This window comes from Emys orbicularis, chromosome 8 (genome assembly GCF_028017835.1).
Source record: "Emys orbicularis isolate rEmyOrb1 chromosome 8, rEmyOrb1.hap1, whole genome shotgun sequence".
Taxonomy (NCBI): Eukaryota; Metazoa; Chordata; order Testudines; family Emydidae; genus Emys; species Emys orbicularis.
In genome coordinates, this window is record NC_088690.1 from 103,366,294 (window position 1) to 103,379,101 (window position 12,808).

A 12,808-nucleotide genomic window follows, 5' to 3' on the forward strand; every position below is an offset into this window, starting at 1 on the left:
GGTCACATCCAGGGAAGATAGCATCAGTTGTCTTTTCAGCCAATTCTTCTCTAAACTTAGTCCAAATAATGTTACCCATTTTATTTCCAACTAGAAATTCAGTAGCACAAATAGACATGACTGAAGTTATCTCATTTATGTTTTACCGTCTCAGTAGGTGTCCACACATTCATGTATGAATCTCAACACAGTGATTTCAAACTAAGTATCACCCTTACAGAGTTATTCAGAGTGCAGACTATGAAGAGTTCCAGAAATTCTAGTTCTATAATTATACTATGATGCTTTTCGACTCTCATCAGCAGTAGGCTGTTAGTGTATGTAACTTTGGTCCTGCTCACACATTGTCAAAAGCCAGTGAAACTTCTATGTGGGGGGTATTTAAAACATCAGACAAATATGTCACTCAAGGTACAACAAATATTGTGAGGTAATTTTATTTCCCCCCCTCATTTTTAGGTAAAAATATTACAGTATACAAGATAATCTTATTAAAGGTAAAAATACATTATTTTGATTTTTTTTTCTCTAAACAGGTCTACCTACAGTACACTTTTTTCTTTTTGTTTTTATTTTTCTTTTTTTACAAATATAACTATTACTCTACTAGGCTATCTGTGTTCTCATCTGGCACTTAAGAACTGATCACAGGTCACCTTCTGATTCTGCTTATTTTTCTTAGCTGATATCTAAATGTAATGGTCATCTCATAGGTGCACCTTGTAAACAAACAGTACAGTTTAGTGTTTCCAAAGTAATAAGGTGTGCTTTGAGCAGCTTAAAACACCAAATAAACAAGCAGCTGAGTTTCCAGCTGCATCATGTTCTGAACTTTTCCCTTGTAAGAATACAACCGGAGGACTTTGTACCACTGCAGCTTGTAAATTGGTTTAATTTTTAAAACTTCTCCCTGTTTTTCTTTACTATGGCTGAGCAAATAACTCCTAGCAAATCCTTTTTTGACAAATTCCCCTTTTTTGTTGACAGAATGTCCCCAGCCAGCTTGAGGTGGTTCCCCCCCCAATGTATTCATAGTTTGAAAGCATTCAGCAACATTCTTTGTGAATTTCATAGATGCTATGGCTTGCCATTTGACATTCAAAATCTGAGCTGAGTTGCCTCATTGTGATTGGTCACAAGTCACATGGTATTGTTATTCTTCCTTGACTGAATGAGTTAACTCTTAAAATGAAGTTTCTAGTATAAATCCTCGTAGGAAGGCAATTTGAGCTCACTACATTTTACTATGTGTTTTCACATTTGCTTTCCATTAACCTCAGTGCTGTTCTAACTCAATTTCATGGGTGTCCGTGGAAAGCGAGCACAAAAGGAGTGCACACCTCTAAGTGAAGGTGAATTTGTTTAAAAGTTTTAATGAATGTTTGTGGAATATTATTCTGCAGGGTTCACCCAGATCTAAGCCCTAGATGTAATGGGTCAGATCTCCAGTTGATAGAAATCAGTTTGGCTCCATTGACTTCAATGGAACTATGCTGATTCATGCCAGCTAAGGATTTGGCAGTTTGCCTTTTTTAAAAGGTGCTTTGGGTATCTAATATAAGTATGATTATCTTTTGGAGATGGTGCATTTATTTCTGATGTCAATGGGCTTGTTTTATACCCAAATGTCACCTTTATATCGTAAAGATATTAACTGATTGTTGGCTTCACCCAAAAACATATTCTAATGCACAGGGCCCTCACCAATATTTCTTAGGTGGCAAAAGTTGAGGACTCAGTACGCATCTCTTGCACTGTTTTTGCTCCCTTAAAATGCTGGTTGAAATATCAAATAATGTTTAGAAAACTAGTTGTCTTTCTCTTTGTTCACCATCAAATGTCCTTATTTAAGTTCTTCCCAAACTTGTCACTCAGCTGCTGTATTAGTCTTGCTAACTCTCCAGTAGCTTCTGACTTTTCTTCTAGAAGCTCGTAGCGGAGACTGGAAATATCTTGCTTAATCTCTTTAAGTTCTCCTACGATGAAAAAAAAAAGTTCTTGTAAATGAGACTGAATTAAACAAGTCATCGCCGTGTTTTAATTCTGAAGAATGAGCTCATTTGGGAATGCAAACTATGGGCTTAGCACTAAATGTGTGGGAACCTCCATAGAGTAGCAGTTACACAAAATTCCCCCCACGGACTTAATGAAACGAACTCCATTAATACTGCTAACAATAGTAATGTGTGGAGAGTACTTGTTCTTTCCAAGCCCACTCTTCACCACACACAGATTCCCAAGCTACACAGCGGCTTTTTAGGATTCAGAATAATGCTTCAGAGAGACCATTCCCTCGCCAGCATTCCCTTTTCCATATATACTGAGTAGGAAACTACACGGATTCCATCCCTTCCAGCTGCAGAGGGGACAGCTCAGGACAGCGTTTTTAAAAGGGGCTTTCTAAGGCCCATATGAATGTACAGTGTAATGTGCCATTAAGAAGTATGGGTCTGTTGGAAAAAAGGGTGGCCTTGGCTGTATGATGGAATGGTGCTGTAGGTGCCCTAGGCAAATAAAAGATGTGTTTGTGATGTAAAGTATAGAAAGCTTAGCAGAGATATTGGGCAGGATTCTGTCCTCTGCTCTGACCCCTGTATGCCACCATGATGATGTACGGGGTCTAGGAAAGCCTCTTAACCAACTGGGGGAGAATTTGTCTAGTGCAGGCACTGGGTAGGACAGTTGGAAGCTGCCTTACACAGGTCCCTTCACAAGCCCTAGTGTAGGGGGTTAGCCAAGGGCTGAGAGGAAAGAGGAGGTGGGTCCACTATGGTGATTCTGGACAACTCCAAGGGTAGGTCTGCTGTAACTTAGAGAAGCTCCCTAGACAACCTAAATTATAGCGGAGATCATTTCAGCCCACAGAAAGGGCCAAAATTGCCAGGCCACAAAGATGGTTTGAAGTAATCTATGCCCACCAGGGTATGCCTGTGCATGCTGCCTCTCCAGAAGCTGCCCCAGACTGCCTCACCCATCTGATTTATGATTTGACATATCAGTTTGGAACTGAATGGAGATGCCTGATTTCAGCTTTAGTGATTGTAACATCGTGAATTGTAAAAGCCACTTGCCTTCATTGACTTCATCATTCTCTCGATCAACCTGAGCCTTCAGGACATATCGCTTAATAAGACGCTTCATTATTTTCTGAAAAGTGAATAAAAATGGTTAAACGGTATGATATTGGTTGTCTGTAATTCTAGATCTATTATGAACAGTTTGAGCTACAGAGTGATGAAATCCTGACTCCACTGGATCAATCAGAGTTTTGCTATTGATTTCAGTGGAGCCAGGATCTTACCTTTATAATTACGCACTTTGTGTTATAATAGTTGAACAACAAATATTTAATGAGCATCCCACAAGAAAGGCAGATCAAAGAATACTGTGGGACACATCCGAATTTGGTGGATAGCCCATAAATGCAAAGTAACTACAAATGGTTAAATATCAAACTAAGAAGTGGGATCAAGTTTAGGTTTTGGGGATGTAGGTTGCTGTTTAAAGTATTCATAAGAAAAAATCTGGATGAAAAAATAAGTTGTTTATTAATGACATTATAAAATTCACTCATTACTTTGAACTAAGTGCCTGATCCCAAATTTACTGAAGTCAAGGGAAAGACTCCCACTGACTCCTGTGGGTGTTGGATCAGGGGCTAGGAGAACTAGGAAACAGGAAACTCACTGAAGGATAGAGAGAAGAGTCAGAAAGATCCAACAATGTTGGAAAAAAGGATTAAAATGAACAAGAATTACCTTAGAAAAATGGCACGTATTTAATATACACAGCAAAAAAGAATACCATGTAGCTGTATGAAATAGAAGATTATTGGATAGAAAGAAGTACAGACATATATAGGAATGAGAGCAGACAACAAATCAGATATGAGCTTGCAATGTGATGCTGTTGCAAAAGCGCTGAAGCTATGTTTATACATAGAGGTATAAAAGAAGTCCTAAGGCAGTTTATGCTTTACACTAGGCTACAACTGGAGTCCTGTGGAGTCTTCTTCAGTATGGGGGGGGGGGAACATTGATAGACTGGAGAGCTGAAGATGGGCAGCAAACATGACAAAAGGATTAAAGGGACTGACCTCCCAGGGTATGTCCACACTGCAACAAAAACCCCACGGCACCAAGTGTCGAAGCCCAGGTCAATTGACATGGGTTTGCGGGGCTAAAAATTGCAGTGTAGACATTCAGGGTTGGGCTGGAACTCAGGACATGAGACCCCCACAAGAGGGGAGGGTCTCCGAGCTCAGGCTCCAGCCTGAGCCCAATTGCATACAGTGCAATTTTTAGCTCAGCAGCCCAAGCCTTGCGAGCCTAAGTCAGCTTACCTGGGCCAGCCATGGCCATGCCACAGGTCTTTTATTGCAGTGTACATGGACCCCAGGGGACTACCTTTTAAGAGTCCAAAGTTAGGCATATCTATTTTTAGACACCTAAATAGCTCATTTGGGTGCCCAAGTGCATGATTAATCTACATTTGAGCGTGTAAAACTGATATGGAAGTGTATGTGTTCTTGCTTGGGAGGAATTTCCTCATGCAAAGTGGAGTAATGGAAGCTTATCAGGCCCCCTTGCAGGGTTCCCCCTTCTGCTCCACCAGGGGGCTGAAGTTCCCCACCATGAGGCAGCATCCAAATGGCATGATTGAGCCCAAAATGTTTTGTTTCTTGGGGGGAACTTCAACCCAACGATCAGTGCAGGTGGTGCTCAATCTGCAAGGAGGCTACGTCCCTTTGGGATTTGGCTCTGATGATGATGTAACTCCAACCAGGATTTTTGGATCTTTTCCTGTCTAACTGAGGGATATTCTCCATCTGCCTTCAAGAAGAGCTGCATTGACATCCCTTTTTCGAGCATGCAGACACTAGAAAGGGAAAAGACCATCTGCGTCTACCTTCATCTTAAATTACCACAGTCCCTGCTCCTGGGAGTCGCTTCATTGATTCATCACAGGAGGCAATTACATCTCTTATTTACTGAGTTTACTTTGTTTGACCCTTAGATTTATAATCTTATAAACAGCCACACAGCTGAAAAGACTTTAAGGGGGGTTACTGTGCCTGGACAATGATGTTGAGCATTAGTCACTGAGGGGCACAGCCTGTGCCCGGTGCCTGACCTCAGTCACTGGGCTGATCACTGGGCAGATGCACAAGGACCAGGGAAGAGGACTCTGACACCAGAGGATACAGTCCACCTTCTGTTGCCCTTCTTCATAGGGACAAGAAAGGAGAATCCAGACAATGGCAGATACTCTAGACCAACTATCCCTAACTCCCTTGGACTGCTCATGTCCCGTCCTCTCCTGCCCCTGCCTGCTGCCATGCAAGGAGCCGCTCCCAAGCTGAATTTTCTGTCTGCACCTTCTCAGCATGCATGCATACACAGCCCTCTCCTTTCGTGCAGCAGAACCACACTCGTTCGGGTGCCTGGGGAGCCTCCATACCCTTAAAGGCAGGAACTGGACTTGCCTTCCGGATCTTGCTCCTGCTCCCACAGAAAATCTAGGATAGGGCTAAGAAAGCTCTCACGGTCTTCACTCTACTTACAATACTATGAATGACTGAGGCATGTTACCTGGCTTCTGTGTAATGATGCGAATGGCTACTCCCATTGGGACTGAAAGGCATTCATTTTACGGTGGTCTGTTTGAGCAGTTTTGTCATTTTTGGATAAAAAATGGTGGGGAACAACAGCAACTTAACATCTATCTGCCTAAGGCACTCAAATGTCCCCCCCATCTTAGTATCTGAGCACCTCGCAATTGTTAAAATATACTGATCCTCACATCATCCCTGACAGGCAGAGAAGTTCTATCATCCCCATTTTATGAATGGGTAACTGAGACACAGGGAGTAAGTAATTTGCCTAACCTCACAGAAGTAGTCTGTAACAGAGCAGGGAACTTGACCCAAGTCTCCCAAGACCCTAGCTAGCGCGCTAATCACAGGAGCATCCTACCCATAAAACCTAGATTCAGGCCCATCTGCCCACTGAACAAGAAGAAATCCTGTTGCTTTAAATGTCACTGGCAATCCCCCCAAAGGTTTTGAGGCACAAAAACCCCTAAACCAAAGCAAAACCAAAACCACCCCACCCCTTCTTCCTGATCATTAAGTAACTAGATGTGAACTGTAGCAATATAAAGGCATGTGAATGACAAAAAAGAATCCAGTTACTTGTATATGTGTTATCTAGTGATGGAATGTGGAATGTTTAGGACTGTGTCTTTCTATAGACGAGATCTCTCTCTAACCAGGTGGGTCAGTTAAGGGAATATATATGAGACGCAGTGCACATACTGTATGCTGGAGATGGCCAAGGTAGTTCAATCCAGATGGAAGACGTGTTGCCACCTGAGAAAACATAAATTGAGGAACATTCTGGGGAAAGTGGGGAAATACTAGATCCCAACAGAAACAATTTTCAAAATAGGAGACAAAAATAGGGAACTTGCAGGAAAACAAGGAATCAACATATAACGAATGCCATTATCTTCTTGACATTTACCATCACAGAGTATTTACCTGGGCCAGCCACAGTATTTGCAGTACAGTCTATATTTACAATGAGTAGTACTCTACATGCCATGTAGCTACAGGTGGCAAAGGTCAAGATCTTCATGGTGCCAACTATACCAGAGAATATACCGTTGTAAGGATACTGAACAGAAGTAATGCAAATGTAACTATTCTTTATCAAGAATCTGAGGGGTGGATATCATTTTGCAGCCTTTGGAGACATCCCTTGCAATATCTCCAGCAATGCTACTGTGTATTTTTGCCTTAATATTGTATTGTGGCTTTGCATCTCTATTGCCATCTACCACCCCTTCTGGGTTCTTTGCTACTGTAAGTGAAATGGCTTCTCAACCACATAGTTACTGGTCAAGAAAGTCATCATAATTTTCAACCCTCCAGACCTTGCTCACCCAAATAGTTCCATTGATTTCAATGGTGTGATACTCATCTAAGAAAGAGTTTCAGGAGCAGACCTTAATTCGTAAGTTATTGCCTTCTAGGCAGAAATCAATCTTCTTTATGTATTTATTGGCCCTACCTTCAAATACTCTTTGTTCCTTCAGTTTTTCAAGTACCTTCTATAGACTTTATCTTGCTGGGGCAAAGGAGACTGAAAAATGGTCTTGTGGTTAAGACACTGGAATGGGACTCAGGAGATCTGGGGTCAATTTCTGGCTCTGTCACAGAGGGCCATATTTTAAAAGGTTTTTAGGTGCCTAAAGATGTAGATAGATACCTAATGGGATGTTCAACTCCAGGGGAGTTAGGCACCTAGTTGCTTTTGAACATCATATTAGGCATCTATCTACATCTTTAGGCCCTGAATACCTTTAAAAACTTTTGAAAATGTTACCCAATATCTAGTATTTACTACACATATTTATACCTTTTTATCCCACTAACCAATTCCTTTCCTTAACCCTGTTAACAATTTACAAATACTTGATATGTGTAGATGTTAACCATGTACCTGTTTAGTTGGAGATTTTGCTACTACATACATAACCCACTGTTTCCACATAAAATAAGTCTACCAGAAGCATAAATTCTCAGGACAGGAACTTGGTGAATAATTGATTTTTTGGTTGGGTGTCTAAACTGAAAAATTCTAAAAAAAAAGAAATAAAATTGTTTTCAGTCAATCCAAAATGACAATTTTTCAGTTTTCTCACCAAAACAAAAACTGACAAAGAAATTGTTTCAGGGTGAATAAAACATTTCATTTGACCCAAAATGAAAGGTTTAGTTTCATTTCGAGTGGTTTTTAAAACCCTTTTTTGATTTTTTTTTTTTTTTTTAGTGAAATCTAGGTAAATTTCAAAACTAATTGCAATTTTGAAATGAAAAGTCAAAGTGTTTCATTTAATAAATGTCAAGTTGAAACATTTCAACCTTTTTGAAAGCTTTTTTCCAAATTTCTAGTGGCCATATTCACCCTAAATTCTCTATCAGTTTTTGGTTGACCCAAAACTGCATTTTTTGGCAAATAAGTAATTTGGAAAAAACATTTCACCCAGTTCTACTCAGGACTTTACAACAATGGTAATTTCACAGTGTGGGGAGAGTAAGCTGTGTCATCACGGCTCTCATAATTATTTTTGTAACATATCACATTGCACATCTAACTAAATAGGACAAAATATTGCCAAAGAAAGCACACGAGGGAGTTAAAGTAAAGTCTAGAGAGACAACACTGTGTCATGACAAAATGAAACACTGTCAATGAGTCTAGGTCTAGGATGAAGCTCGGGTGAACTTTTCTTGTAAGTTCAATACCAGTGACTGGCAATTAATTACCATGACAATCACGTTAATGTCAAATGTATTTCTGTAGCTGCCATGCTGCCGTAAGCAACTGTGAAACTAAAAGGTTTGGGCTCAGTCCCATAAACTACTGTGTCCTTTGATTTGGCATAGGTCATTGCTTGACACATCACAGGATGGAGGAGTCCACTGTATATTGACAAATCTGAGCCTTGCAAATAAACCTTGTTTGCTTACAGATCTTTTCCCTTGCTCTTGATGTTCTACTGTCATTACCTGATATCTCGCGGGCTTGTTATAAGCCTTCTTCACAGTAAAATTTTCTGAATTTCGAGCGCTTGACTGAAAACGAACTTTCTGAAATTATAAAACATAATGAAACATTAAATCTGTAACAGCTTCTTTCCCCAAACAACCTCTCCGCCTCAGACTAAACAGTCTTATGCAAACATTAGAAAATGTTGCATTCTGTGAGCAGGTTGGAGATCCTGCAGAAGAAAACCAGCACTTCCATTCCCCAATTAATAATATAATTAATATCTAGCTCGTTCATAGCACTTTTCATCAGAAGATCTCAAAGTGCTTCACAGAGGAGACAAGTAGGTCATCCCCATTTCACAGACAGGAAAACAGAGGCACAGAAAGGTGAAGTGACTTGCCCAAGGCCGTTCAGCAGCCCAGGGGGAGAGAGAGAAATTGAATGCAGATCTCCTGATACCTAGTCCAGTGCTCTATCTTCTAGGCTACATTGCCTCTGCCAGTTTATAGGAGGGTGCAGAGGGAGACAACCCGCTCATTTCTTTGCCAAAACGAACGGAAGAATTATTGGATGAGAAATTCAATCTCATATTGTCTAAACAAAAGGTGTTTTAACTGTATCCCTCTCACACCTCTTTGAGACAGGCAGGTGTTAAGAGGCGAGAGGCAGTGCTTTCTTAATTACTTCTAATTTTCTTGGCGATCGTGGCTGACTTTTGAAAATAGCTTTTTGAATAAAGAGAAGAGAAAATTACTTGTCAGACCCAACGGATAGTATCAATTAACTCCAATCAGCCACAGAAACACATTGCAGATTACAATGGCAAGCTCTGTAAAGCCCTCCTCTGCATTCCTCTCCTACATTCTTCCTTGTCCTGGTCTATACTAGGCTTGCTTCAGCTCTTCCTCTTATCTCCACTATGGCTCGGCTTTTCTCTGACCCATTGTCAGCTTCTTCTTTGATAGCTCCTCCTATTCTCCTCCTTTCTGCATATTCCTTTGATCTCAATCTTCGGCTCCTTCCCTCCCAGCTCATTTCTATGCTTCTTTCCTCTTATTTGCCTCTGCTATTTTGCCAACACAATGAATTTCTTTGGTCCCATCAGGGCAGAGTGACTGCCTCTCTTCTGCTCTACATCTGTGCTCCACAGAGCCTCCCTTCTCCTCAGCGTATGTCCTGTGAATGGCAGAAGCAGCTGGCAGTTTTCAGTTCACAGGGCCTAAAAATGTGCAGTGACACTGAGAGGAAAATGTAAAAGCATGCACTGAAGTAACTTAGAACATGCCCCCTGAATATTAACAAGCCCCCTGAAGCTCCTGGTGATGCTGTCTCAGAGCAGCACTGCAGCCTCTGTCACGCGCAGCAACTGTAGCCAAAGACAAAAATCCAACACATTTTTTTAGGTCTCGGTTCCCAACGTTGTTTTTTGTTTTAAACCCAGCTTGAGCCGAGGAAGTTAAATGAGGGTCAGTGCAGTTTAAACGACGTTGACTCGTCACGTGTTTTAATTTTTGCTGAGTTTGATGGTCACGGCAAATCAGCTGCAGCTGAATTTTGGATGAAACGCTTTGGGCGTTTTATTCAAAAACTCCAAACCAACAGAAGTGCTGCAAAGGAAGAGAATAGATTTGCCTAGGGTTTTTTGGCTTTTTTTAAAATCTGCTTGCTAAGAACAGTTTTGTCCCAATGACATTTCTGCAAATAATATATTTCCACAGGATCAGGCTCTCCCCAATTACACTGACATTTCTTCAGGAGCAATTCTGTTGGAAAGTGTCAGCTTTTTAGGAATGTTTCTCTGTGTGTCTCATATTTTGTCATGCAGAAGCTCATTGGTACGGAGGGAAAACTAACTTGCCTCTCACAAATGTGCCCGTTCCAAAGTCAGCGGAGTTGTGCTGTCCCAAAGCACACATCTCTTTCAAAAGAATGAACAGGTGGCGGATAAGGCAGGGCCGATCTATTACTGTGTATGATTGTCATTAGGCATCTGAAAGTGGGGAGGTTGTTAATCTAGGTTGGACATTAGGAAAAAGTTCCTAACTGTCAGGGTGGTTAAACACTGGAATAAATTACCTAGGGAGGTTGTGGAATCTCCATCTCTGGAGATATTTAAGAGTAGGTTAGATAAATGTCTATCAGGGATGGTCTAGACAGTATTTGGTCCTGCCATGCGGGCAGGGGACTGGACTCGATGACCTCTCGAGGTCCCTTCCAGTCCTAGAATCTATGAATCTATGAATTGCGGCTTCAAGTTGCTGGGAAAAGTTAATATTCCCTGGTTGGGACCCTGCTTCCAATGATAAAATCAGATGTGGTATTAAATGTTGATTTTTACATAATGACAAAAAAAAAAAAGAGAATTTAGGCAATATATAAAGAACGGTTTCAAGAGGCAGCATAGGAACTTGGAGTAGGAGTCAGGAGACCTGCATTCTTCTGCTGCCAGTTCTGCCATTAGCCTGCTTTGTGATTCCTAGGGGAAGTCACTTCACCTGTTCCCCTTCCCAGTCTATTTAGCCCATAAGCTCCTTGGGGTGGGACTGTCTTTCACTAGATGTCTGCACAGTGTCTAACTCAAGGAGGCCACTACCTTGGTTAGGGACTCCAGGTGCTACTGTAATAAAAACAATAAATAAGTTAGGAGTAATACTGTACACCAGGTAATACTGTACTACCAATAATAAATAAGTTAGAGTTCAATGCTAAGCAGCTTTTTTTGCTCATCTGTGAACTAAGTAAAATTCCTTCCCTTGAGGCCCACGAAGGACATGATGGTCTATTTACATTCAGGATGTTAAAAGAAAAGAAGCACATGACATACCCGTAGCTTGGAATTCAGCATACCCATCTCAAGATCATTTTCACAGTTTTTGGCCTTAGATTTGCAGAGTTTTATGAGGCACATTTTTATTCTCATTATGAGATAATAAAATGATTTAGGGCTTGGCACTAGATTAAAAGGAGCAGGCAGAGTCCTTCCTTCATCAAAGTATGATAACCAGAGCTTGGCACGAGCAAATTTCCACTCCACATCTGCATCCTCCTGCGGTGGGGAAGGGGAAATGAATTGCAGAATTAGTGTTTTGAAAGGAATTGAGAAGTATTATTGCATTAGCACTCAGACAGATGCACAAAGGTGACTTAGCTGGAAAGGGTATGAACCTTGTCACTGAAGGCCACTCAACAGGAGTGTTTCTGATACAAAAGTCTTGCAGATTTATGACTCCCAAATCCGTTTAACCTCTTTATATTGAAATCTGGGTATTTACTTGTATGCACCACCTTTTCCAGCTGCTTTCAGTTGGCGCACAGACAATATGCAAGACCATGGTCTGAACGTAGGACCGCCCTCTTTAATTACATATTTTGGGGGTGTACTACCTTTCATTTCAATGTGGGGAGTCAGATGGGGCAGGTAAGGACTGAAGTGGTAGGAAAAGGAGTCCAGCAAGCAGTGGCGATACAGCAAAAAAACAAAACAAAAAAAGAATCCTGAGTCCAATTTCAGAGCTGAGTGAATGATGATGTCAAGAAGCTGCAAAATCTCCTCTGGGCTGCTGTTGGGCAACATACATGGGAGAAGTCAGGGTAGGTCCAGTGCCCCAGGCAGATACCTTTTAGTGCAGTGGGGTAAGCTGGAAGGCACTGACATACCCCCAGTACCTCCAGCTGTTGCTGTGGGGAAGGAGTGGCTGGGGGTGGGGACATTAATAATCAGTCCTCTGCCAGCTCCTTCCAGAAGTTGCTGTTCCTCGTGTGGAGGAAGGAGACAGGTGAGCCCAGTACCCAGATGGGCCTGTTCCTATCTGTCTGGTGGAGGCCCAGGAGGAATAAAGATTAGATAATTATCCTTTCCAACATGCTTCCTACGCTTTGTCTGCTAAGCCAGGTGCGGTTTCCAAACGTCACGAGTTCCTAGGCTTCTCTAGAGCAACCTTGCAGTGAGCACGATTTGAACAGAGCAGCTGGTCAAAGACCGCAGAGAGAATGTCAGTCTTGCAGCCGGCTGAATTGACTGTCACATTCCTTCTAGCTTAGGGTTACCATATTTAAGGTTTTAAAAAGGAGGCCCTGGCCCCGCCCAACTCCGCCCCTTCCCTGCCCCAACTCTGCCCCTTCCCCAAAGTCCCCGCCCCAACTCCGCCCCCTCCCCTGAACGCCCCGCATTCCCCCTCCTCCCTCCCAGCCATGCGAAACAGCTGCCCGAGCGCTACCGGCTTCACGGTTTGCCGGGCAGCCCCCAGACC

At 41.9% G+C, this 12,808-nt stretch overlaps 1 protein-coding gene across 4 annotated transcripts in view; it reads right to left on the reverse strand.

Moving 5' to 3' along the window:
- Positions 1-1,833: 1,833 nt before the first annotated feature.
- The window catches only part of TRPC7 (transient receptor potential cation channel subfamily C member 7), a 116,403-nt gene continuing 105,428 nt past the window's right edge, over positions 1,834-12,808 (reverse strand). For all 4 annotated transcript variants that reach the window (XM_065409360.1, XM_065409358.1, XM_065409357.1 and 1 more), the window contains 4 exons: positions 11,383-11,604; positions 8,576-8,656; positions 3,072-3,147; positions 1,834-1,976 (listed from right to left, as the gene is read on the reverse strand). In XM_065409360.1, the coding sequence (XP_065265432.1) occupies positions 1,834-1,976; positions 3,072-3,147; positions 8,576-8,656; positions 11,383-11,604 (522 nt within the window). The remainder of the gene's footprint in view (positions 1,977-3,071; positions 3,148-8,575; positions 8,657-11,382; positions 11,605-12,808) is intronic.